The sequence below is a fragment of the Trachemys scripta genome, chromosome 23 (assembly GCF_013100865.1).
Source record: "Trachemys scripta elegans isolate TJP31775 chromosome 23, CAS_Tse_1.0, whole genome shotgun sequence".
Classification (NCBI taxonomy): Eukaryota; Metazoa; Chordata; order Testudines; family Emydidae; genus Trachemys; species Trachemys scripta.
In genome coordinates this window covers 8,902,824-8,929,852 of record NC_048320.1, presented here as the reverse complement: position 1 = coordinate 8,929,852, position 27,029 = coordinate 8,902,824, and the positions used below count along the sequence as shown (strand labels likewise).

Below are 27,029 nucleotides of genomic sequence, written 5' to 3'. Positions count from 1 at the left end.
CACGGAGGCAGACTGGCCCACATAGAGCAGAGCCCCGGCGCCGACGGAAGGAGAGAGGGCCCAGCCGAGCCAGTGGCCCCGTCCGGATCGCTTTCCACCCCACGGACGGGGAGGGAGGTCAGGTTTCCTTGGAGGAGGCTGTAACAAAGAGTCCTTTGTTGAGTGACGAGTCCAGAGCTTTCTTGGCCTCTCTCCTTCCAGGACAAAGCAGGAGACGGACCCTGAACGATCCAGCGGGGAGGGAACGGCTCGGATAGGTGCTCAGGCTGGGGGAGGACCTCCCGGGCTCTTCTTTCCAGCGCTGCCGGCCAACCCCTCGCTTCACCCGCGGGGCCGCAGCTTTTGCCTTGCGCTAGATCTGCTGGGCAGAGGAGGGGCAAGAGCAGCCGTTAAGGGGTTACCCAAGCTGCCCCCAGGGCTGCCCGTTCCAGCCAGCAGAGAGACAGACAGACAGACAGACAGACATGCTCCTGTCTCGGGACAGCGGCAGGTGCGGGGCCGTGGCAGGGAGGGGGCAGGAGCATGAAGGCCACCTGTGTCCTGGCTGAATTCAGGGGTGAAGCAGATCCCGGTGTCAATCAGACTGCTCCCCAGCATGCCCCAGCCTGAAATCTCGGTGTGGAGTGCTCCCTCCTGCCCCCACCGCCCCGGCATGCCCCCTACACTGGGGCTTGCAGTGGGGGGCAGTTTACGGCTGGTGGCATCCGCTGCTGCCCTGGGGAAATGCCCCTGTGTGCTGGCAGCAGCGGGGGCGCAGGGTGACCAGATAGCAACTGTGAAATAACGGGACAGCAGGTGGGGGGTAATAGGCGCCTATATAAGAAAAAGTCCCCAAAAACGTGACTGTCCCTATAAAAACGGGACATCTGGTCGCCCCAGTGGGGCAGGGGATGAGCATGCCAGGATCTGGGGGTGGAACTCTGATCTGCACTTGGGGGGGGGCACTTCCCACCCCAGCTCCAGCTCACAACCAACTTCCCATCCGGCCTGTGTCCTCCTCTTGACAGGAGTTCTCCCCACGGCATAGCACTGCCCCCTGGCCCCTGCCCACCAGGAGGTCTCACAGCCAGGCCAGTTGCCCTAGGGCAGCCCCAGCCCTCCTGCTTTTAGCAGCAGCAGATCAGCAGCAATTACACCCAGCCAGCCAGCTGCCGGTTCAAAGCGTTACCCTGTTTGGGACATATCCCAGAGACTGGGGGAAGACGGACTGGTCCCCCATAGGCAGGGGCTGGAGTCCTAGTCCCTGAGTGCCGTGCAGGCTGGGGACGGGACCAGGCCCTACTCCGGGCTGGGTTCTAGATCCCTGGGTTCCAGGTTTGCAAGGTTAGAGAGGCATGCTCCGGGTAGAGCCACAGACGTGTTTCATGGGGATGGAGGTGGCTAGCTCTCCCCTGGCACCCAGAGGCAGCAAGGAGGGTGCCCAAAGCCCTGCACCTGCACAGCCTGCCTGGGGGCTTGTGGGGAGGGACAAAAAACTAGCCCTGCCCCCATCCCTCTAGCCACACGGAATAACCCTCCTCTGCCACCTTCCATCTACTCCTGCGGCCAGCCAGCGTAATTAATCCTTACCTCAAGCGGCAGAGTTCTGTGGTCCTGGATTCAAATCCTGCAGCCAGTGCTGGAGAACGTGCATTAGAGGCCCACACTTTGGTTTTTCCTTCTTAAAAAACAAGGAAATTACATACCAAAAACAAAACAAAAAAATCTACATTATGGGAATGTCATTCAGGTCGCAAAGTCAAGCACTCGGACCGTTTGGCAAAAGCAGCATTAAGGTTCCCCTTGCAACCGTCCACCCTGTGCACTGAATGGTCCAGTGGGGAAAAAAGTGACCACGTGGTCCTGTAGCTATAGCCCGTGTCATAAGTAGAGCCGGGGCAAAAATTTTTGGCCAAGACTTCTGCCGAAAAAGGCAGATTCAGGGCGACTGCAACATTTCACGAATTCGGGGCAAGGTGGAACGGTTTCAGACAAAACGAAAACAGATGTTTCCAGACAGGTCCAAAGGGTTCGTTTTGACGTCATCAAAACGAAACGTTTCCGTTCGTCAGCCTAGATTCGCCAGACAGGAGCTGGGGCAATGCCACCACCCTAGGGTGACCAGACTGCAAATGTGAAAAATCAGGACGGGGGTTGGGGGTAATAGGAGCCTATATAAGAAAAAGACCCAAAAATCGGCACTGTCCCTATAAAATCGGGACATCTGGTCACCCTACACCGCCCCCATTTTAATCCTTAGCCCAGCAGCTGGGGCACTCACTCAGGGCACAGGAGACCCAGGTTTGAATCCCCAAGGTGGAGTTGGGGCTGGAGCTCAGAGGACACCCACGTCTGAGAGGGAGGCCACAAGCCCTGGGCTAGAGAATCGCACCCCATCGCTATTTTGATTGCCAGGAATAATGGAGGCAGGGAGGGGCGGGGGGGGGGGGTCAGACAGTCCTTATGTAATGACAACAGACCTTGAGATTCCAGCTTTGTAACCCTTCAAACACAAACTGGCAGCAGCACACGGCAATAGACCAGGGGAATAGCCGGAAAAGCAAACTCTAAGGCGGCCCCAAGCCGCATTTTTCTCACTCTGCCTCTCTGGGCGTTTTGATTCTTAGCCATAGAAATAGATTTCCGCCGGCTTGTGTGCACCCAGCGAAACGGACATTTATCCACATTTCCTGGTTTAAAAAAAAACAAAAATCAAACCCTCCCCAGCCTGGTCCTAAGGAAGGTGGCGGCAGCAGAGCAGCGGGTGTGAATCTAGCGCTTCCTTCCCTTGGCTTTGATTACAAACACCCCCATGAGACGTCTCACTGTGTTTTCCGTCCCCCCCATCCACCCCCCCATTTTTCAGTGCTGCCAGCAACTGAAAAATTCCTTATTCGCCGTCTCGACTCAAAACCACCTGCCTGAGGGTCCAGAGCCTCAATTCTAGCCCGGCCTCCCTTGGAAGCACACTCCCCCTGCATCGCTCAGAGGTGCCTCAGCTCCCCCCCCCCCCCAGTCCCTGGGGTGAGGGACAGTCCCGGCTGATCCTATCACACGGATCCCTGCTCCATGGCGTTCACCTGCTAAGCATGAGCCCAAGAAGGTGGGGCATTGAGATCCACACTTCTAACCCAGCTGTACCCCCAGCATGGCCTTTGGGGGTTCACAGTGAGGGGCAGCCCCTCCCTAGAGGAAGCAAAGATCTGTCTGTCCAGGCAGCCCCGGGGAGGCGGGGAAGGACAGACACACACACATGAAGGGGTGAGCAGCTGGCCGACTCGAAAGGCAGCAAATGCCAGAGACACTCACCCCCAGCCGCCCCGATGGCCAGGGACCTGGACGTACCTTGGAAGTCAGGCCCGACTCGACCGCAGCCTGGGGCCCAGCCCGCCGCGTCCTGGTCCCTTGGGCAGGCGGAGCGCTGGCTGACAGCTGCCGGGGCTGGCAGGAGGGGATTGCCTTCCCAGGAGCGAGCGGAATCTAATCTGGGCTCGGGATTACTGACACTGCCTGGCTCGGTGCCACCCCGCCCGCATCCTCACCCTGCCCCTAGCGCATCGCGATACCCCACAGGAGCCGCCACGGCGGGAGAGCCCAGGATATCAGAAGCCAGCCGGGTGTGTGTAGGGGGCACCGCTGGCCTATGCCCAGAGGGAGGAGGCAGGCTGGAAAGACGGAGGTTTCCTCCTGCCACTCTCCTCTGGCCTCTTCAATTGGGGGGCTGGCTCGGCCCCTCCCCAAAGTCCCCTCTACCCCCCACCCCCAAGAGGGGCCCTGTCTCCATGCCTATAGGAGCCCCCAGGGTCTGCCCTTCTTACCCTAGAGGGAGCATGAGCTAGTGGTTAGAGAAGCACGCCGCAGGGGGCCTGGATTCTGTTCCTGGCTCTGGGAAGGGACTATGGGACTGGCCCGTGGGGCAGTGGACGGGGAGTCAGGGGGCCTGGGGCCCTGCCACCCACTTGCCGTGCAAGCTGGGACAAGTCACCGACAGTATCAAAAGCCGCCCCAGGTTTTAGGAGCTTCCATTGTTGGGTGCAAAGCGCCAGGCACCCAGGTGCCTGCTGGCTTCACCTGGCCACCCTGGGGCATCCCCCACCCCAGACAGCCAAAAGGCAGGAGCCGCTTTTAGACAATGGTGGCCTCTGCGTCTCTGGGGAGCGGCGTCACAGCCCAGCTGTTGAAGGAGGAGAACGCCACTGAGCAACCCGACCCCTGGGGCGGGAGAGCGCCTGGGGGTCAGCCCAAAGTCAGGCACAGGATAGGAGACAGCATCACTGGGACCCAGCACCCCTGCTCAGAACAAGTGACAGGGCCTGCCAGGTGCCCGGGGGTTCTCTTTACATCCCCACCTCCCTCAATCTCCTCCTTTGTCCTGGCAGTTGGATCCTTCTTTGCCCCTTGTCCTAAATGCCTGCAGTATGTTGCTGTGTGCTGTGAAACACCTGCTGCACTCCACCCCAGAGCTGGCCGCCTTTCAGTGGCAAGCAGAGTGCTCCAGGTCTGCACAAAGACGTTTTGGGCGAGACACACAGGGACAATCAGGCTGCTCCTGGACTCTTTCCCTAGCTTAGCATAGGTCCTTCTTCTTCCCACCCCCCCACCCCAAATCCACTTTCCTTTCTCCCCCTGCAGTGAGATTTCAGCTCTCCAGCCAGGAGCCCCAGCAAAGCCCCAGGGCCTGGTAGCGCGGAGTCTCCCGTTTCACTCCCTCAGCATCCAAGCGCCTGAGCCGGCCATGCAAAATTCATCACCCTCACGTCTCATCCATAATTCAACGGCCGTCCCCACCCGCAACAGCTAATCAAGGCTAGTGTCCAATAAACACATACAAACCCAGCGCTCCCGGCCTGGCCGGATACCTGACACGGTGGGACGGGAGGGTATGTTCCATCTGCTGCCCACACACCTGGGGGAGGGATGGCCTCCACACAGCCGCCACCCCCCTCCCTTCAGACAGCTCGGACAGCTGTAGCCAGGGCCGCCGAGAGCGGGTTTGGGCCCCGGTGAAAAAAATTTTTCGGGCCCCCCAGCAAGAACGGATCGGCTAAACAGGGCAGACAAAGCCAGGCCCCGGGCCCCCTTCCGGACTGCTGGGCCCCAGTAATTTGTACCGGCTTCCCCCCACTCTCGTCGGCCCTGGCTGTAGCTAATCTACCCCCAACTCCTCTTGGAGAGAAGCTAGGACTGCACACACCCCTACAGCGCCTCCTGCTGGTAGAGGCTGGGACTGCAGTAGCTGTGAGCTCCCCCCACAGCTAACGCTCCCGCCCACTTTAAGGCCTGTGGCAGAGACACACTCAGCTGACTCTGCCACAAGGAGCAAATGACGCCCCAACCCCTTCCCGCATCCCACAGCTTTTGCCAAGCAACGATGCCAACACAACCCCAGCAGGTGGCGCTCTCAGACCGCGCAACATGCCAAAGGCGGTGTGCTCAGCTCTAGGGCAGGTCTGCACCGAAAAGGGAAGTGGCCCCCGCTCCATCGCTGAGGGGTGTGCGCAAAACCCACCCCCGTGAGCCAGGTAGTGACGCCCACCAAACCCCAGGAAGGTGGATTAACTCCCGTCGCGATGGGGAGCGTCTACACTCAAACGCTGCAGCTGGCCCACCAGAGCGCTACGGGCAGCCGTAGCCCCAGAGGTCCAGCAAGAGGAGCGGGACTCGCTGGGCACGAACCTACCGCTCCCGGGCCCTTCACAAACGAGGCCACGCGTGTCTTTTGCTAAGCGCTGGCCCGCCTGGCTGGGGGCCCGAGATCTGCTACACTCTCCCCACCACTTCCTCCTGATGGGTGAGGCTGCGGCCACCAGGGAAGAGCTCCCAAGCCAACGTGACACCCATGGAAAGGCCCAGGGAGGCCAGTGCTCCAGGGCTGGCCTGGAACGTGCAAGACGCAAGAGGAGACGTACCGGAGCCCCAGGTATCAGATCAGAGCAGGGGCTGGCCCACATAGGACACAGATCCAGGACACTGCCTGGCCCACCAAGCAAAGGGAGTGTCTAGGCCCCAATAGATAGGAATGGGCGACAGGGGATGGATCACTGGATGATTCCCTGTTCTGTTCATTCCCTCTGGGGCACCTGGCATTGGCCGCTGCCCGAAGACAGGACACTGGGCCAGATGGACCTTGGTCTGACCCGGTCTGGCCGTTCTTATATAGGCCCTTGTAGCTGGCACGATTTGCTAAGTCACATCCTTGGTGCGGCATGATTAGAATCTTCCTGCCAAGCAGCCAATAATTCCCAGAGGCAACAAGAACCCTAACCCCCGTCACACTGCATGCAAGGAGAGGGGGCATTGCTCTGTGCCAGCCACCCCCGCAAGCATGCACTCCCCCCCGCCCGCCCCAAGTGACATCTGCCTCCACACAAGTTGGCATTGAAGGAGGCTGACAAGCTTAGGCCAGGGCTCCGAGGTCACTGCTGCTTGCAGAGCGCTTGGAGATCCTGGAGCAGAACACACACTTCTCTTGCACTTCAACAGTCTCTTTCCGCAGCTTGGCCACAGTGCACGTGCTGTATTAATCGCAAGAACGTGGGGCTCCAGCCAGTCCGAGGAAGGGGCAAGAAACCCCAGGTCAGGAAATTCTGGGCTAGCCTATCCCAGAGAAGTTTCTACCGAACCCCGCTCATCAATCAGCCTGGAAACATCAGTTTACAGCCCATGTTAATGCAACTGTGGCTGCCCTGAACCATCTAAATCCTTTTCTGAATCCTACCAAGCTCTTGGCTTCAAGGATATCTTGTGGCAGTGAGTTCCACCGGTTAATGCTCTGGCCCGAATGGAGCCTGCCGTTACATATCACTCCTACAGACCATTTATCTCAGACACCCTTCTTGCAGTTACAGTAGTTTTCTGTCTAGCATCGGAAGCATAATTTCCCTGTATTCCAGCAGAGGCCAGCCGTGCACAGCTAGGGAGAGCAACATTTCTCCAAGCAGCTGGGAGGAGCGAAATCCTCACTTGAGGAATGATTTTGATTTCAGTGCCAACCCCGCAGAAGGCAGCCATGAGCCTCGCAGAGCACGAGGGAAGTCTCCCCCTCAGCCCGCAGCTCCAAGCCACCAGGGCGGAGCCTTTTAAGCGGCTCTGATCTTTGCCAAGAGACCAGCTCGTCAGGTGCTTTGGCCTTAGGGGAGTTTGTCCCACTCCCCCCATCCACGTCGGAACTGCTCACAGCAGCCAGAACAGGCATGTGACCCTGCTGGACAGAAAACCGAGACCGCAAAGCTGCGTTTAAGCCCATGGGAGAACGCGCTGCCCTGCTCACCATGGCACGTTAACGGAAGCCCTGCCACATAGGCTCAGGGTCGACTTCCGTAAGCAGCCAGCGCTGGAGGTGGGACCCCCAAGAACACGAGAGGGGGTCCCACATCTCCCACACCTGAGGAGTTGCTCGAAAGCTTCTCTCTCACCTGCGGTTGGGCCAATACAAGGTATCATCCTCCCCCACCGTGCGCTCCTAGCACACGTTCAAGTGTTAGCCTGCGCCCGAGATCCTCAGCGCTTTCCAGATCTCCGCTTCCCTCGGGGAGGCTGGTCACCACCAGGGCCCAGAGAAGGGAGACAGCCTTGTTATGGGGCAGGGCCAGGAAGAGTCCGGGACCCCACCGATGCTTCAGCCACTGTGCCCTTGTCCTGTGCAGCATTATCCAGGGGGGGTGGGAAGAAGGGTGTCTTATTGACGGTGTGTAACCTGGAGAACATTAACCAACAGTGAAAGGGCTGGAGCATTGGGTGTGAGCTCAGCACAGGCCCTGTACTACTCTCCCCCGGGGCACATGAAGGCAGAGTACTTCTGAGAGTAACAGCCCCCTCCCATGCAGGCTACACGAAGGAACAATCCCAGGCCCCTTTGTTTGGAGACAGCCGGACCAATGGAAAACCACCCCCCAAGACCAGTCCGGGCAGCGGCTGGGCCAAGCGGGGGGCAGATGCAGTTCTCTCCCTAGACCCAAAGGGGATGGATCTGAGCGAGCTTCTGGGCCAAACAGCACCATGGCTTTCCAAGCATCGCCCTCACCAGCAGCCTCTGCTCTCGAGCGACCGGCAGAGAGGTGGGAAGTGTCCACACGGCTGCAGGGGAGCCCGAGGGCTCAAAGCACAGTTAGCCAGCCAGGGGGACAGGTTGCTAGGTCTCTGCGGGACAATTCCCCTCTCCTCTCCCTGCTGGAGACAGGGTCAAGCGCCATCAGTTGGTTCAGTAACAGGATCCTGGAGCCCATCACCTCTAGGTTGAACCTGATCGGATCTGGCAAAACTCCCACCGAGCCATGGCTGGCCAGTGGCCTGGAGTGAGCTCAGGGAAGGTCTCCATTCAGAACCCACAGCACCTGCTTCCCAATAGCAGCATCCCTGCACTGGTTAAGAGCTGGATGGGTCCGGCCGAGGTTTGCATTGGGCCCCACATGCTGTACGTGGTCTGCGGCCTGATGCCGTTCTCCTCCAGGGCTGTTTTTTTCCATCTGCGCTACAGTTAGTTCATTAAGAAAGTTGTGGCCGCTGGGGATCAAGGAGGTGTGACCCCCTCCTACCCGCTGGGCACATAGAGGCAGAGCCCATCTCTGTCACCCGCCCGAGACTGCACAAATGTGCCCATTCAACGCAGTGCCAAGCCGTTACTCCCCCATCCCTCCCCACAGCAGAGGGGGCACCATGTCGCAGCGCCAAAGGCATGGCTGGAAGCAGTCTCTGCTCTGTGCTTCACCTGGCCCTGCGTCAGTACCTACGCCGGGGACATTGTTCAAGTCCTGCGCCCCGTTCTCCGGAGGCCTAGTCCCCTCCCCACAGGCTGCTGCGGGGGGGAACTTGCCTTTCCAACAGAACAGCAAGGCAAGGCAGTCAATCGAAGGCCAGGGCAGTCCAACCCACAGAGGAGGGTCCTGTATGCTCGGCTCATTGCTGGGCACGAGGCTGCAGGCAAACAAACCCACCACTGCAGACACTTTTGATGGTTAAAAAAATTTTGGGTTTTATTGTTTTGCTAAACAATACTAAAAAAATTTCCATTTTTATTTTTTAAAGGCAGGGCTTGAATTATTTAATTTTGATCCATTTATTTAAAAAAAAGGGGAAGGGGGAAGATCATGGCAAAAAAAAAAAAAAGAAAGGATAATAATAAGAGACACTCCTGTAGCTTAGCCGCACCCCTGCCTAGCTTGGGAGGAAGCCAGTTTCACGGGCTCCATAATCTGGCTTGCCGCAGAGCCGATGGCTGCAGTCACCCATGCAGCGTGGATCACCGCGTGACTGCCAGCTGGGTCGGGTACAGGACAGGGGAAGGGTTGGGTTTGACAGAAGCCCGCGTGCTCTCTTAGCAAACGGAGCACAGTGCAGCACTGCTGGGCCAGACCCCAGAGCTCTCTGCACGGGCACTCGGACGTATACAAACCGTGTCCCAGCTTGTAATGATCCCAGGCGCACGCAGCTCTGGAGCGGAAAGGGGATGAAGCACAAACGGGCTGCTATCCAAGATCATTTGGATAATTTTAACCTTGAAAAAGACAGAAGCCTACACACGATCTAACACGCACGGTACTCGGTGGCGTGAGCCAACGCGACGCAAGAGAAAGCCACCGTGTCGCCGGATCGGCCAGCCCACCGCGGACGAGAGACGGCTGTGCGGTACCGTCCCGTGGGAGGCAGGGAAGAGTAAATTAGCAGCACCATCCTGTGTTATTCCTAGCGCCTGTGTCTTCCCAGAGCGGGCCAGCTGGCCTTCAGCACAGGACAGTAAGAAAGCAGTCAGAAGAGGTTTACGATTTAGGGAGCACCACCACCTCCTGGGGCTCTCCTGCCCTCCCAAATCCCCAGTCTTAACGGGTGTGAACTCGTTGCAAAGCCACCAACTCTGCCAGGGCTGATTAGGGGTGGGGAGGGTTGTTTGCTTTTTCTTTTTTTTGCCATGATCCCGGGGAAGAGAACTGCTAGAAGCAGAAAATATTTAAAGAACATTTTAATATATATATTCATATATATATTTAAAGATAAGAAAAATAAGACTAATTCAAGCCTTGCCCTGTGCAAACAAAATTAAAACGGGCCCATACCGGTGGCAGAAAGGCCCCGATTCAGTTAACACAGTCAGATTGTTATTTTTATTTTTATCAGGGTGTTGGGGGAAGAGCAGATTCTCCTACATCGAAGGAGGGAGGGGAGAATGGTGGATCCCCCCCTTTACAAAAATAAAAGGGGGGGGTGTTGTGTGGGGTGGCGGAAGAAGAAAGGAAGTCAAAAATAAAACTAACAAAGTCTGACTGTCCTAGGAGAAAACATGGCGGACAAAAAGAAAGGTTGTTAGTCAAGTAATGGATGATCTTTTAAATTATTCTCTTTTTTTGTTTTAAAGTCTAAAGTTTGGAAGTGGTGAGCTCCCCGTTAAAGAGCCCCCGGGAAATAAAATATAACCCTGGCCCTCCCCCGCCCCGGTCTCCTTTGAAGAAATCATGTCGGCTTCTGCTGGATCTTGGAAGAGTGCCCCTGGTGATCGGAAGGGGGCAGGGCTCAGGATGACAGGGTGGCGTCCTTCTGTGTTTGCTGTGCTTGTGAACCTTGCATTACCTTTTGGCTTTCCACATCTCTAAAATGTTTCTCAACCTGGCCAAGGGGAAGAGAAAAAAGGAAAAGATGGCTCAACGTTGCTGGGTTTTAACTGTACAATTTCACATGGCGTATAAAAAGGGGTGATCGGGTCTCGTGGGTGCCACCAGACTGGGAGGGTGCAGGGCACATGCGCGAAAGTGGTCCCTGGTGACCAGAAGCAATCGTTGTGACCAGCATCGTGGGATTTGCAACAGCTGGGATGGGGATTATGGGCACGTGCTCCATCTCCTCCAGCCTGGTAGATGGAGACGGCCAAACTCAATAGCTGAATTTGTCCTACACGTTGGTCTGCAAGGAGGCAGACTCAGGCACAGGCAGTATGGGAGGGCAAGGCCAAGTCTTAGACTCTTCCCCAGAGAATGGTCTATGGGGCCTGGGGACAAGTGCCAGGGAGATCACATCTCCCCAGTGGCTAAAACTTTAATATCAAACCCTTAATTCCTTCCCCAGCCTGACTGCTCCGGCAGTAAAACCGGGACGGGGACCGGAGAGCAGAGTCCAGCCTTGGAAGCGGCTTGGCTCCATAGTGAGGGGTTCCACAGGAAGCGGGTACAGGAGACACCAGGCCCCTTCAGTGGACCATAAGGAGACACCTTTTAAACTATTGCCTGCTTGATTCAAAACCCCACTGCAGGCACTGACGGGAACAGTAGTTGCAACTACTGTTCGGCCATAATGCACCATTCCTCGTTGGGAGCGGACAGCGCAGAGCGGGGGAAAGGGGCCTTCTACAGGACCATAGTGGGGTCCCACAGGTACCTACGTCGGGGGATTCACCCTCCCTCTACTCACTATTTTGCGTACGTGACTCAGGGCACTTCCCTCCTTGCCTTTACAGTTTTCCACTTGGTACGGAGGAGCGATAACGACGTCTTCCATCACCACTATGTTCTTCTCTTGCCATTTACAGTCTTTAATGCTGGGAGAGGCAGAAACAGGGCAGGATTTTACTAGTACACCTCTACCCAGACAAAAAAAGTCTCACCGCGTTATAGGTGAGACAGCGTTATATCGAACTTGCTTCGGCCCCCCCCGTTCCTTGTTCCCTGACTGCCCCCTCCAGAGAGCCCTGTCCCTAATCACCCCCAGGATCCCACCCCCTACCCAGCCCCCCTGCTCCCTGTCCCCTAACTGCTCCCACCCCTATCCACACACCCCGCCCCCTGACAGGCACTCACCGGCAGCGGCGGGAAACGGAGCAACGCGGCCCCAGCCCGCTCCACTCTGCCACCTCCCAGCCGTGGTGCTCCGCTTCCCGGCGCCGGCGAGTGCGGGGAGGTTGGGGAAAAGGATGCCCCCCATACTCACCGGCGGCGGGAAGCGGAACGCCGCGGCTGGGAGCTGGCGGAGTGGAGCGGGCTGGGGCCGCGTTGCTCCGTTTCCCGCTGCCGGTGAGTGCGGGGGGATCCCTTCCCCCAAGCCTCCTCCCCAGAGCGACACAGCTAGGGCCGGGAAAGCAGAGTGGGCTGCTCCCGGCCCCCCGCTAATCCCTCGGGCCACTCTGGGACTGCGGGGCCCCCAAAATTGCCCCCCCAAGTCTACTTCTCCCTGGCCGCGGGGGGGGGGGGGAGGCGCGGGGGGCCCTGACCGCCCGAGACCCTCTGCTCCTTATCCAACCCCTGAGCCCCGGCCCGGCACCCTTAACACGCTGCTCAGAGCTTTACTGCGTTGTATGCGAACCCGTGTTCTATCGGGTCGCGTTATATCAGGGCAGAGGTGCACTGCCGTGCACTCACCCCATCCACTACTGCCCAGCAGCTCCAGAGCCCTAAGTCGCCCCCTCCCACCGCCAACCTCCCGTCTCACATGGGTTTCAAAAGGGCCCTGTCAGTTCCCAACACTGGTTGTAGCAGCTCTGAAACCAGATCACTGCAGACAGGAGTGAGCCACTGCCTTGCCCCAATAAACCAGCCTTGGGGGCGTGGTTGGGCCAGCAGCCAGGACATCACTGAAGGCACAGCCGACACCTCCAGGGAAGGATTACGGGAAGTGGCGTCCTGATGAGAGATCTGTCTAGTGGCAAGAGGCGTACATCACTCAGAGCCGTTGTTGTGGGCTTGGAGTTACAACGTCGCCTCTCAGTGACAAGTCGCTCTGCCGGGTTGATGTGCAAAGCCCTCCCGGAAGGGAGCGTGCACTGAGAAACTGCAGATCTGATTGCGTTCCGAAGCACGGGAGCTCTCCCATGTACCTGTAACACTAGACTGGGCTTTGGGCTGGCACATCGGCGACTCAAACCCCTTGCACTGCAGCCCAATCGCTCACAAGGCCACAGGCTGCCAGCGTGAGGGTTGAAATGGCACAGCTCCAAGCTGTTATCAGCTCCAGCTGTAATTTAAGGAGGCTAGGCAGGGTTGAGACTCTCAGTCCCATGGGGCCATTTCCACCTACACTACATAGTGAGATGACGTGCAGCCTAGAAGAGCAGTTGGCAGCTTGGCCAGTCCATCGGCAGCAGACCAGAGTCCATGGAAGGCCAGACAGCACACAGGGCAATGGGAGAGGGCAGCAACTGCAGACGTGGGGCCAGCCCAGAGGAGCCTGGAGGTCCTGTTACACGACTAGACGGAGACCACCAGCGAGAGGGAGGCTCTCGGAATCCGTCCTGGGAAGAGTTACCCCGCCTGCTAGAGAACACAGGCGCATGCACGTACCCGAGGGTGAAGGAAACAACAAAGACCTCCCAGCCACCCCCCAGCAGCCAACTTACGTCTTATGTATAGTCTGGAAAAGCTGCTGTCCCTCCAGAGAGACACCAGCACTAATTGCATACGCCTGGCTCATCTTCTCTTCCTTCTCCGTCCGCGCTTTGTTGGCAAGCTGGAGGGAGGGAAACAAAGACCCGGAGCGTTATTGATTTTTGACCACAAACAGCAGAGTCCCGAGTGGGAGAGAGGGAGAGGCAAAGAGAAATTAAGACTGGCCGGCCTGCATTTGACAGAGGTGAATCCTGCCGGTGAAACTGTTTGCATAAAGGCAACCAGTTACAGAAATAAAACCTGGTACATGCCTTACTGAAGTAAACACAGGGGAAATTAAATGCAGTAACAGCAGGGCTCCAGCAGAAAGACTTCAGGACCATGCTAGTGCAAGCAACAATGCTCTAGCCCAGAGTTCAGATAGGCACTGGGCTCCTGACTGGTCCAAGTATAAAGCTCCCTTAGATTGTAAGCTCTCGGGGGCAGGGACCGTCTCCTCTCATGTGGCTGGCACATCTGAAGCTCCATGCATTCCTCCCTGGATTCAGCCCCACTACACATAGTTCTGACTATTCAAAGGAGATGTAGTCCTAGTCTCATCGCTTACATTCTGTTTTACAGCTCACATTATCCACTCCGCCACGGCAGCCCTAAGTCCAATCAGCTGCAGTCAGGGAGCTATAAACAAGCTTTATGCTGCCCGACCTTAGATCATTTAAGTAACTGCCAGGTTTGTGAGATGGTGCCACGCGGGCATCTCTGAAGAACCAAGACCTCTGGCCACCTTCGACTGTCACCTTTATGGGGCAAGGCCCATCTCTTGTTGCGTGTTCGCATGGCGCGTTGGGGGCCTGGTCCAGGACTGTCCCTTCCAGGCACGACAGTAACACAGATAATACACACTTGCCTGCTCCCTGAGCCAAGCTGGGCTTTTTGGGGGCAGATGAGTAAGATACAAGTTATTTTCACTGTGAGTTGTCCTGGTAACAGCAAGATGAGTTTTATTATCATAGTGCCCGGAGGCTGCAGCCAGGATCGGGGTCCCATTGGGCCGGGCACTATGCAGAGCTAATGTAAGAGTCCCTGCCTCACGGTGCTCACAGTCTAGTAGCTTCTGTGCTGGGGAAAAAAAAAACATTTTCATGATCATTTTGCAAGCCCGAGTTACAGGTTCCCAGACACTGCCGGCCATCAGTACCTCTCAGGCCTGACGGGGAACCTCCAAGGGCAAGTCTTCCAGCCCATTCAGTGCTTGGCCTCTCGGAGGAGATGGCATCAAGTACTGCACTGGAAGTTATGTACTTTAAATGCTCCTGCTATGCATGTTTCCCACATCTCTGCACTTTATGGTTTAGATCACAGGTTAAGTTAGTTTGACGGTAGCAAAAAGGAGAGGATGCAAACAGGCCTTTGCCCTTCTCATCCAAAGATCTTAAAGACCCTTATGTACCTGTGTATCTGCTTACCCTGCACTAGCCCAGACAAGGTTAAGCCCATGTTATTGACAGCGGAAGTCCCGCCTCCCTGACAAGACTGGGCATGCTCCAAGTGCTCTAGTAGTATAAAGGGAGGGAGCCTAGCTCATTCTGGGCTGGCAGCTGCAGGGGAAGGACCTGCCCGGGAAGCTCCTGCGGAGGGCCAGGTGGATGGCTTCAATCCCCGGTGCAATCTGCACCCCGGCAACTGGAGGAACCCTTGGAGACGACTGGCCCGGCCAAACACAGAGGACCAGATATCTCATGGGAAACCCCAGCACAGACTCTGGTAGGAAGTGAGCCAGGGAGGGTGACGGAGCGGTATCTCCCACCCAGGGAAACTCAGCGTGTTTTGGTAGGACCCCCCGCTGAGTCAGTGGCAAGCTGTTATGCCACTGTTAAGGCCCTGGGTCAGGGCCCAGTGGAGTCGGGTGGGCCCGGGACCCCCTACTGGGGCTGCCACACCCCATAAGAGGCTCCCCAATGCTACAGACTCTGGCCATTAGGCAGCGCTGCCCTGCGCCAAAGCCTTGCTTTATGGACTCCAGCCGTTAGGCCCCGCTGCCCTGCATCAAAGGGCGGATCTATAGACTAACCGCTAGGCCACGCTGCCCTGCACGGAAGGGCTGCTTTATAGACTGTGACCGATAGGCCACGCTGCCCTGACCCTAGGGCCGTGGACCATCACACGACCTAAATTTTAAAAAAAGTCAGTCTAGTCTTTTTAAGGTGGTTTTAGTAACCACCTCTGCCCTGGAGTCCCCTGACAACTTTGGGGCTTTACAATCACGTTTTCCTATTTTGTGCCCCTCATTTCTGTGCAAAGCGCACATACGCAGGAGAAATAGATTATATATACACTGTGCTGTCAAATACACAGCAGCAGAACTGCCCGTCTCCGAATCTCAGAATCGTGGTCATTTCAGGTACAGTCTGGCGCATCTTAGGTGCATTTAACATGCACGATTTCAGCTTTACACGGTCGGCAAAAACAAAGAGAAAAATAATTGAAATACTGTTCCTGTCGTGCGGGCGATTCCGCCCGCCATTACACTCAATGTAATTTTGACTACACGCGATTTTCACTTTAGGCGCTGACTGCGGAATGTAACCCCAGCGTAAGAAGAGACAGACCTGTATTAACAGCAGGTGAGTTACTGGGGTTATGAGGGCTTGTCTACACAGGGAACCAGACCGGTAACTATTCCAACATATCAGAGGGGTAGCCGTGTTAGTCTGAATCTGTAAAAAGCAACAAAACTGCTTCTGTAGTTGAATAGCCATTCACAGTCTTTGTTAAAACAAAAGCAGTTTCTCCTCCCTTGGTGTTCACACCTCAACTGCTAGCAGAGCACCTCACCCTCCCTGATTGAACTAACCTCGTTATCTCCACACTGATTTATACCTGCCTCTGGAGATTTCCATTACTTGCATCTGAAGAAGTGAGGTTCTTACCCACGAAAGCTTATGCTCCCAATACTTCTGTTAGTCTCAAAGGTGCCACAGGACCCTCTGTTGCTTATTCCAACATAGCTACTTCAGGACTCAACCCCCCACACACTCTGTGGACTCTATTCTAGAATAAGAGCAATTTAATTCTGGAATAGTTACGCCACTCACAAGGCAGAGTAATTATTCCAGAAGACAGTGCCCACATAGGGGGGTTTACTCCAGAGGAGCTAAGTTATACCAGAATAGTTATAGCCAAATAGTTTTTCCACAATAATTCTGCTGGTCAATTTCCCCATGTAGACAAGGCCTTAATGCTTGTGGAGAGATAGAAACCATCAAGTGTTTCCTGCACTCTGCTCAGAAGTGAGGAGCTGGTCACAAAGCAGAACTATCCTCCCTCCGCTCAGGGTCATTCCCTTTTTTTAAAAAAAGGGAAACTGACCTCCAGCCCCATAGTCAACCCATGGGACCCAAACCAATCAGAAGTTACTTTGCTACAAGGCCTTTTACAATGGCCAACTGCAATCGGCAATAACCCACTGCTATACTACCCAACTGTGTAGGGCATCGGCGTACTGTAAGCCCTGCAAAACTCAAAGCCAACAGCTCTGACTAGAAGAGATCACTGCAGCGTTAGATGTGTGACCTAAAAGCTGCTCAAGGTTTCTATGGAAAATGTGGTCATGAGGGGTATTTTAAGAAACAAACAGCAATGCAGTTTTAATCTGTTATGAGGAAAAAAACCCTGTTACAAGAGGAAGTTTCCTTCCCTCTACGTCAAACTTCAGTTTCAGAGTCAGAGGAGATCTGCAGCGCACAAAGCAGGCCGGCCACCCACCCACCCCCGCTCATCCTAGGGCTTGAATGAGTCCCTTTATCAGGTCCAGTTAAACCAGTAAACTAGGATACTTATGACCTCTCTAAAGCACACTACAGCAGTGGTTCTCAACCAGGGGTCCGGGGCCCCCGGGGGGCTGCGAGCAGGTTTCGGGGGGGGGGGGGGGAGGGTGTCTACCAAGCAGGGCCAGTGTTAGACTCACTGGGGCCCAGGGCAGAAAGCTGAATCCCTATTGCATGGGGCTGATACCCAGGGTCCTGAGCCCTGAAGCCTGAGCAACTTAGTTCTGCGCGGGCCCCTGTGGCATGGGGCCCCAGGCAATTGCCCTGTTTGCTACCCCTAATGCCAGTCCTGGCTTTTATATGCCAAAAACTAGTTGTGGCACAGGTGGGCCATGGAGTTTTTATAGCATGTGGGGGGGGGGCTGAAAGAAAAAGGTTGAGAACCCCTCTGCTACAGCACAACACAAGTGGATAAAGCAAGTCAACACCCCTCTGAGAGGGATCCATGGAGGGATTCCCCACGCATAGAACAGGGATGAAAGGGGGAAAGTTAACAGACTGTCAGCAGAATGCAGTTGCTTCTTTGCCATAAAGGAGAAAGCATCTCATGCCAGCTGATCCCTAGAAAGCATCTTCTATAGATACAAAGCCAACTTGCAAACCAGCCCGTCTTCCCAAAGGCTCACCCCAACTATCCCAAGGAAAGTCACCGCGGAGGAGCTAGAAATGGCACATTTCACACAGCTATGAGATGCATCATCAAGATTCTCTACCCCCCCCTCTTCCCAGTGTGAAAATCCTAAGCCCCACACAGCAGGGGAACTTTGCTCCAATTCTCAACACTAGCAAATGATCGATTTCCCCCCTCCCACCCACGGAGGGAGAAAATATCTAGCCAAAAGATAGCCGGTTGTGTCTTGTTTCGATGCTTAGATGAATGAGACTCATTGGGACACTGTTCCGATTCCTTCTCATGTGCCCCTAATGCCTTTTACTGAAGAACTGTGAAGCTGTAACACCAAGAGAGGGTGGGGGGAATCCTCTTGCTCATTAGCAATCCTCCTGGCTGCTGATTGGTGGTTTAGTTAAAGATCACTCAGAACTAATCTCACTTGGTAGCTTGATTAAGAGACTCATTTCAACCTAGTTTTCCCATAACTTACATCTAAGCAACAACCACGTTTCTATATGGCTGCTGGAAAACAGTTTCCCTGACTAGTGGAAGCAGAGATTTTTTGCCTGAAGTGTTGCTTTAATGGGTTTCTTTAGCAAAGCGTGGTTGGTTCACCTCATCATCAGCAGAGAGAATGCCCCTGGTGATCGTGCTTCTAGAAGCCGCTTACCCGCCTCATTTAAACAGGATGGTAGCTTGCATGGCCTCGCTCCAGGTGAAGGCTGGACCTGTAATACATCCCCCTCTGTAGCGGAGGGGCTGGGCAGCCAACGAAGAGTTCGTTCTTATTGCACACAAGCAGCAGTTTATTCCCGGCTTCTTGTGTTTGACAAGACACTGCGAAGCGTTTAGCAGAAGAATCCTCTGCACTGAGATAGCTGGATGCTCAGACAGGCTCTTTGTCCATTCGGGAGCTGACAGCTCAAAACAATGGCTACGTTGGATAAACGTTCCCTGTCCAATGGCCTGGCATGTCAGAGCACATGCAGGAGAGACCAGTCAGGTCTTAGCGGGGACCCTGCCTTTGCAAGAAAGGTAGCAACAATTACGCTGTAGGGAGTAAATCTCCTCAGTGAGGGACTGCTACAATGCATCCTACACAGCAGCGCGCAGCGTCAGAACCCAGTGGCCAGTCACACGCACTGCCAGACTGATTGAGGGAATGCCTCTGCTGGCGGAGAGCTCATAGCCCTGTCTTCACATAACTAGACCCCCAGCCTGGAACACAAACACGGTGAATCAAAGCAAAGCACATCTGAGACTTGTAGACAACATCCAAAGAATGCTTTAGGGATTCCTCCCCGCTGACTTAAACAGCGCTTTAGTCCACCTACAAATAAGGAGGGATCAAGGGGAAACACCTGGAACTCCAGCCCTCAGCTTGACCAAAACAATGGATTTAGTCACCCGCCGAAGAATGAAACTAAGGGCAACAAACTCATTTACTGGTGTTCATTAATCCCACATATCAAGCGCCTAATCTGAAGGGCCCTTACAGAACAAGCATACGAGCTCATAGGATGTGCTTCATTACTTATCACTGCTAGCGAGGAAGAGAAAAATGAATTGCATCTGCAAAAGCCTCGTTTACACGGTTTCCAATTCAAGCATTCAAAGCGGTTTCACTGTCAAATATACTCTGCTGTTCCAGCTCCCCCAGTCTCCAAAGAGCATCTGAACTTGCTACTATGAGCCGATTCAGCTCTACACCTTGTGCAATAATTCTATGAATGGATGAGTCACTTCCCTTCCCTAGTCACGTATGTATGAATGATACGAATACGTGCAAGACTAGAAGAAAGCCACTGAGTTCCAATAAGCTGCCTGGTCACATTCCTCAGTCGTTGTCCCCCGAGACTCCTCCTCCCCCCCCCAGTACTAAATGGCAACTAAGTTAATTAGACAAACAGACCTGTTGCCGGCTTATCCCAAGAGGACCACTCCCAGTTCAGAGCTATACAGATGCAGAGTGACATCTCATTGCACAGGCTGACCAAGCTCACGTTAGTAATGGTGTCAGTATAAACCAGCGATCTAGTTACAACAGGCGAGGCTAGCCTGTCACTGAAACGGACTTCGCTGTTTGCAGCCACGTCTCGGCCCCAGGAGCACGCTGAGCCTGTGCGCCAGTCCCTGGGGCAGCCGCTCTGCAGAGCTGTGCGGCCAGGGAAAAGGATTCTAGGAGGCATCTGAGGTTTACTGGTTGTACGCGGCTGAACACAGGAATCACAACAACAAAGCCCCAAACCATCTATTTTAAAGCCTCCCTTCACACCACTGTGTTAGTTTCTAGTGGAAATGCTGCTACCTCCAATAAGTCTCCATCCAGGCCATGCACAGCCCATCTTGTGGCTACCTTCAAGCGTTATTCTAGCTCAGGGGTAGGCAACCTATGGCACGCGTACCAAAGGCGGCACACGAGCTGATTTTCAGTGGCACTCACACTGCCAGGGTCCTGGCCACCGGTCCAGGGGGGCACTGCATTTAAATTTAATTTGAAATGAAGCTTCTTAAACATTTTAAAAACTTTACATACAACAATAGTTTAGTTATATATTATAGACTTATAGAAAGAGACCTTCTAAAAACGTTAAACTGTATGACTGGCCCGCGAAACCTTACATTAGAGTGAATAAATGAAGACTCGGCACATCACTTCTGAAAGGTTGCTGACCCCTGTTCTAGCTCTTTAAACTCATTCCTCAAGCCTTCAGCTTCCCAAGTGGACTGCCACCTCCTGGCTTGAACACACCAGTGAAATTAACACGAAATTAGTCAAAGGACGACATTCGCACCTGGAGTAATAATGTTTTGTTTCACAGTTCTCCTTTCTCTAGCTCCTTTTCTTTGCTCCCAAGGCCATAGATTGAAGAGTCCTCAATTCAGATCCCTTCCAGAACATCTCCCTGGTTTGCCCACCACTGCAACCACAAAATTGTCTTCGTTCAGCCACATCTTGACCAAACATCCTCATCATCTACCCATCTTAATTCCTGGCAATTCCCTTTTATAATATTTTACAGCCCAGTCCTGTGGGCATCCCAAACACCACAGCTAGACTTTCACTGCAGGAAGCATAAGCATATCACCCTCTCTCCATCCTGCCTTCTAGCAGCATATCCATTTACCAATCCTATTCACAGTTCCCGCCTGGTTTTCAAGTTTCATCTTAAAGTTTTTTCTCCACTTTCCCTGCCTGCTCATCTCAGCTCCCCTTCCCAGAGCAGAGCTCTTTCATTTGTGCTGTATCCAGGATTTCTTCTCCACGCTGCCTTAGACTTCCCCCTGCAACTGATACTCCAACAAGAATGATCCATTCCCCTGTCCCTCATTCTTCCATTCACACCTGGGCCTGGTGTAGACGAATACTTTCTTTGCTGTTTTAAATGGCAGCTTTCTATTTCCATCTTCAGACATCATTCCCCCTCTTCCTATATGAAATCTGTACTCAGTTGAGATCTTCTCTACATCCCCTAGTAGCATGATTTCCTTCCTCTGACACTTCAGCTATCAGTTTGCACTATTTTCCAGTCCTGAAGCATCCAGACAACACCCTACACACCATCCTTTGGAAGAGGAGTTTTGTAAATGCAAGAGGTATGAAATGCTGCAGTTGTCTCAATCAGGCAAAGTTTTTTTTTATTATTATTATTATGGGAATACAGACAGATTTCTGGATACTTGAAATTGCCAGTGGAAGTACAATTTGATTTGGGTTTCTTGCACTGAAGAATGATACACCTTCCCCACACCGCTCTGTTTTCCCAGCCCAGTTGGCTGGGGCATTTAGCACAAGACATCCAACTCATTTGACTGCACAAGATAATTTCCCTTTCCGTTTCTCAGACAGCACCTCCCAAAAGCCAGAAATGATCTATTTTAGAGGGGAAGTTACATTCAAGCTACACAGAGATCCCTGAAATACAACTGACCACTCCATGTCTTTCAAGGCTTCGGTGTCTTCCCACCATAGGAACTCTGACCTGCTCACAAAAGCAGGAAAACTCCAATGGATGGGAATCCATTGGAGACTGACTACAGCAAGGGCACACGGCAAACATGGGCTGGAAGGGTGACAGCTTCAGTGTTAACCTGCCTGTAGCCACTTCTATCCATTAGCATCACCTCCAAAATAAGAAGCAAATACAAGCTGTTTTGACCTGTGATTTTGTAGCCAATAACATCAGGTCTTGATTACACCACCTGCCAAAGAAAACCTGGGTGCTGCAGGGAGCAGTGATGGGAGACTCAGCGGATGGCAAGCTCTGAGAGCAATGAATGCACAACCCTATATTAGCACTGCAAGGAGACAGCACTATCAAGCAAGTTATTTTTTGGCTGAGAGATCCTGACCGCTTGTGGTCACTGAAGAGCCTGCTACACTTTATATAAGACTATAGGTGTTAGCCCTAGTGTCCTGGCTAAATTCCAGCTCAGGTGATCGTAATCCAGCTACCTAGATTTCCACTGCACTTAAGACACAGGAAAGTTACTCTTCACTTCCTGCTTTGTTGCAAGGGCAGCATTGTGTCATTTTCTACTGCTGAGATACCAGGGCTTCATCAGGAAGCAGAGGGATCTACACAGCTGCAGTTTTTCTAGAAGAGATGCTAACAGAACAGTAAAACATTAGTCACTGAGGTACTGAATGCAGGAAGCCTTCAGTCACTGCCACTTCACACACCTTTAATATTCAGATGCCATCTTGCCATTATGAGGTCTGGTCTACACTTAAAAGTTATGTAGACGTAGTTCCAGCACTCAGGATCTGAAAAATCCACACCCAAACACCGTAGCTATGCAGACCTAACCCCCAGCATAGATGCAGCTAGGTGGATGGTAAGAATGCTTGTCAACATAGCTACAATTGCTCAGGGAGGAGGCACTCCTACAGCAACAGAAAAACCTCTTCTGCATAGTTGGAAAGGTCTACACCATAGGTGTTACAGTGGCTTAGTACAGTGCTGCAGCTATGCCCCTGTGGTATCCATAATGTAGACATGGCTTTAGGATCATAGGTCCGTGTAGCCTATAAGCCATGCTTGAGTCCAGTCACAACACAGTAAAACCCTGACAGAGTGGGGTCTTATGGTGCAGAGTGGCCTACACCATGGTCCCAAATTGCACCTACAGCACTTTAGACCCCAAGGCTGTGGCACACTTCAGGATGGTTAAGCCACAGAGCCAGTCTCCATGACAAGGCCATGTTGAAATCAGGTCCAAAAGCCCCCTGGATTTTGACAACGTCAACAGGACCAAGAAGTGTACACATCTACAGTACTAACAGTCAACTACTGTCCAGCAACCTAGACAAGCCTGGTGATCAGCACTAAAGTCATGGATGCCCGGCTGAACAGCAAGTTGGACCCAAGACTTAAAAGAAGTTGGTCTCGTCAGTTTCCTTGTAAACTACATTAAGCAGAAGAAATGGACAAGAATATATTCCTCCTCTAGCTCCATTCAGCCAGGTATGCTCCATACTATGCTTTGGCAAAACACATGCAGCTAATTAAGCATGGCCACAAGATTCCAGACCATCACGTTTTCATCTGCACAATGAAGAACTCACTTGTCCATGGACTAGTTAACTTGGAAAAAAAACCCTCCACATTCTCTACTTTAGGCCTGAATGATGATCACTAAGTATAAAGATGGCCAGACTGCCCATTAACATAGAAACTTAAATGCACATCTAAGTGCTTCACAGTATACGGGGAACCAGAATAGCACCACGCACATGAATATTCTGATTTAAATTCATAAAAGCAATGTCAGCTAAGCAAACATCGTGCAAAGCAGGGTATTTTAACAGTAAGAAATGCAATTGATTTTCAGCTCTTCCCGTCAATCAAATCAAGTGTAAACCCATGAGCACACAAAAGGATAAAGGGTCCTTACCTTGCTAACATTGAGTGAAGCTAAAGGAGGAGGGGTTTCCGTGCGGTCATTAATTATTTCCACTTCTGAAACATACTGTAAGTTTACGAGCAGGATATCTGCGTGGTTGGGCTTTCCACTGGAAGAGGGACATTCTGGAGGAAAACAGCATTAAGGAAAACAAATCCAGGCAGACATACTTAACAAGTCTAAAAAGACGACTGGTAAGGAGGGCTATTTGATGGAGTTTAGAGAACAAGTCAATAGAAGAGTTAGATTTTCAGCAGATAAGTTCTTCTACCACACTAAACCCTATAACAATGAAACGATTGGTCAGCAGTAAAAACCAGAAACAGTGCTAGCAACAACTATTTAAACTCAGCTGCTGCTAGCATGGTTTCCCTGACCATGGGACAGGATCTACATTGTAGACAACCTAGGATGCTGTGTGATCTACAGCATGCTTTTCAGGGGTACATACAACCTTGCCCATTCTAGTCAAGGAAACTTAGAGGGGTTCATGTCATGGTTTCGACTGTGATGGGGACAAGGCTTTGCTGATCAGCATGGATATCAGTCGACAAACCTTTGCTTATCTACATGGAGAAGCTGACCAAAATAAGGCTGTGGCTACACTTGAAACTCCAAAGCGCTCCCACGGCAGCGCTTTGAAGTGCGAGTGTGGTCGCGCGCAAGCGCTGGGAGAGCGCTCTCCCAGCGCTGCAGGTACACCACCACCACGAGGGGATTAGCTCCCAGCACTGGGGCACTGTTTACACTGGCGCTTTATAGCGCTGTAACTTGCTGCGCTCAGGGGGGTGTTTTTTCACACCCCCCCCCGAGCAAGAAAGTTGCAGCGCTGTAAAACGCCAGTGTAACCATAGCCTAAGACACTGCAGAATAAACTACTCCAGAACAGCTCTGTGTGGGCACTCGTTCTGGAATCAGAAAGTGGGCACGGATAGTTATTGCAGGATAGCTATTGCCCTTTAATTTCATGCCCTACCTTATTCCAGAATTACTTCCTCATGTAGACAAACCTTAACAGACACATACTAGGTCTAGAGTCTCTACCAAGAGCATTCCCTTACTGCAGATGCCACCTGATGCAACCTGAACATAAGTTACTCTATTAATGCTTTCACCTAGATAATAATCGGGTGACAAGCTCTCCAGATTCATATAAGAGACTTTCCCATTCATTAGCACATTTTCAATAACATAAACCTTACATGCATTTGAGGTAGTTTGACACTTCTAGAATGACAGAAAAGTGTAAATTAGACACCAGTTTACCACCCCCAGAAAAACCTTTATAGAACTGACATTAATTCCTGCGCAATCTGTTCCTGGTGAAGAGGGATAGTTAGTCCTCCTCTCCTTCATCTGTCTGCTAGAGTAAGCAGGGAAGCACATATCAAGGCAGAGAGAGATGGTGGGTTTATTAGTGTGAGGAGACTGCATTAGACATATGGCTCTCCACTGCCTCTCCACTCCTAGGAGGGGAGGGAGACTGGCCTCATCCATATAAATGAGACACCTGCAGTTTAAGAGCAAAGAACAATCAGATCTCCCTCCCACCAGACTAAGTTAATACTACAGCTGATATGAAACCCTCACCTGCAGAAACTCACCTAAAAAGGGGAGAAACTTAGGAGAGAGAAAACTGGGGAAAGTACATCACTCCCAGAGCACTGTGTCCAGATCACATCCTTTTCTCTGGAAAAGGATCAAAACCTGGCCCACAAGCTAGAGCATCTGACCCTACTTCTCACCCTCCCTTTGCTGTTCAAATCCACATTCTCATCAAACCCGGATAGCACTGCCTCCTCCATAAAGCCAGAAAGGGAGGAACCATTGTAACATCCCACAAAGCAACCTACTCGGATTGCCTGCTTTTCCTTTTGAAGGGTTCAACACAGCACCCCCAAGGCCAGCTCAGACGCTGTCCTGACATTGGCTAGCAGCACCCAGAGGTGGGGAGGTTGGAGACAGAGCTCGCACAGGCAGTGATATGGACTTTGATTCTGGAGTTTCTCTCTCTCTCCCAGACCTAAGGAGCCTGGGCACACCGACCTTTGGGGCAGTTTGCAAAGCCTTTCCTGAGCATGTGGGGCGAGAGGCCTGCCTGGCCTGTTTTAAGCTAACTTTTTAAGTGTGCCCAGAGCCGAACGATGGGCTCACGTACTGCCAGTGTCTCCATTCCCCGCTTCCACCTCTACATAGCCAGCAGTGGGCCACACAGAGAAGCAAGCACATATCCCTCTTTCTCCAAGCAATCTACCCAGAGCATCTACCTCTTGCCCTTAAATCTCCCCCCCACACACACACACACACACACGCGTCCCCAGGCAAGATCAGACTCAACCTCCCCCCCCCCCCACCTCCCAATCCCATGGGAAGATCCCGGCCCCCTTCCCCACCCCAAAAAATCAGACACCCCCCTCCCCCCACACCAGCCCCCCCACGCTGCTCTCCCCGCTCCGCCAGGCAACTCCCAGGCCGCAGCAGAGCCACGGGGGCCCCCACCTGAGCAGGTCCCCCCCCCTCCCCGCCCGGCCCCCATCTAGGCCCGCTCCCAGCCGCGGGCTCTCCCCACCCCACCGCACCCCACCCCGGCCCCCCTGGGCGCCGCAGGGCACCTGGCCCGGTTCTCCCCTCCGGGCCTCCCCCGGCCCCGCTCTCCTCAGCCCGGCCCGGCTTCCCCCCCAGCCCGGTTCTCCCCTCCGGGCCTTCCCCGGCCCGGCCCGGCTTCCCCCGGCCCCGCTCCGGCTTCCCCCCGGCCCGGCCCGGCCCCGGTCGGATACTGAGCGCCAGCATCTTGCTGGGGTAGTCGAAGGCCACCACCTCGCCCTGCAGCCGCTGCTCCTGGCAGGTCCGGCACGACACCTGGCTGCCCACACTGAAGTACTCGCCCGGGGCCGCCATCTTGTCTCAGCAGCGGCCGCCGCGGCTCGGCTCGGCTCAGCCACCCAGCCACAGGGAGCCCCACGCCAGGCACGAGGGGGCGGGGCCACGGCCGGGGAAGGGCGGGGGGGGGCGCTGCCGCGTCGCCCCGCGCAGGCGTCTGGCGTCACGACGCAAGGAGGCGGGGCCGGGGATAGGAAGAGGGTGGGGCCTGAGAGGCCGGGGAGGGGGAGGGGCGGAGCCGGCTAGGCGAGGTGGAAATGTGACCTGTGGGTGGGCGCGGCCAGGATAAGTGGGTGGGGCCATCTGGAGGGAGGAGGCGTGGCCAGCCATGCAAGGTGGGATTGTGTGACCTTGGGAAGGGATTTCTCTGTAGGATGCAGCAAAGGTTCCACACTCATCCACCCTATACACACACACACACACACACACATACCTCTCTTACAGAAATGCATGTATATTATATATATATATACACACACACACCCTTACAGAAATGCATGTATATTATACACACACACACAC

General features: G+C 53.7%; 1 protein-coding gene across 1 annotated transcript; it reads right to left on the bottom strand.

The window, feature by feature from the left end:
• Positions 1-8,924: 8,924 nt before the first annotated feature.
• On the bottom strand, positions 8,925-26,621 carry LSM12 (LSM12 homolog). The gene is made up of 5 exons (XM_034755937.1): positions 26,405-26,621; positions 23,619-23,752; positions 13,292-13,401; positions 11,374-11,500; positions 8,925-10,575 (listed from the first exon to the last, which is right to left on the bottom strand). Exons 1-5 carry the CDS (start codon positions 26,523-26,525, stop codon positions 10,483-10,485), a joined length of 585 nt encoding a protein of 194 aa, XP_034611828.1. The 5' UTR covers positions 26,526-26,621; the 3' UTR covers positions 8,925-10,482.
• Positions 26,622-27,029: the final 408 nt, after the last annotated feature.

Bases quoted from the DNA above. Each gene is read 5' to 3' on its own strand.
- LSM12 (XM_034755937.1), bottom strand. From the start codon at position 26,525: ATGGCGGCCCCGGGCGAGTACTTCAGTGTGGGCAGCCAGGTGTCGTGC. The intron at 13,402-23,618 runs GTAAGGACCCTT...CCCTCCCTCCAG, and splicing joins CTTCACTCAATGTTAGCAAG to CTTGCCAACAAAGCGCGGAC. The intron at 10,576-11,373 runs GTGAGTAGAGGG...CCCCTTGGCCAG, and splicing joins TGAGTCACGTACGCAAAATA to GTTGAGAAACATTTTAGAGA.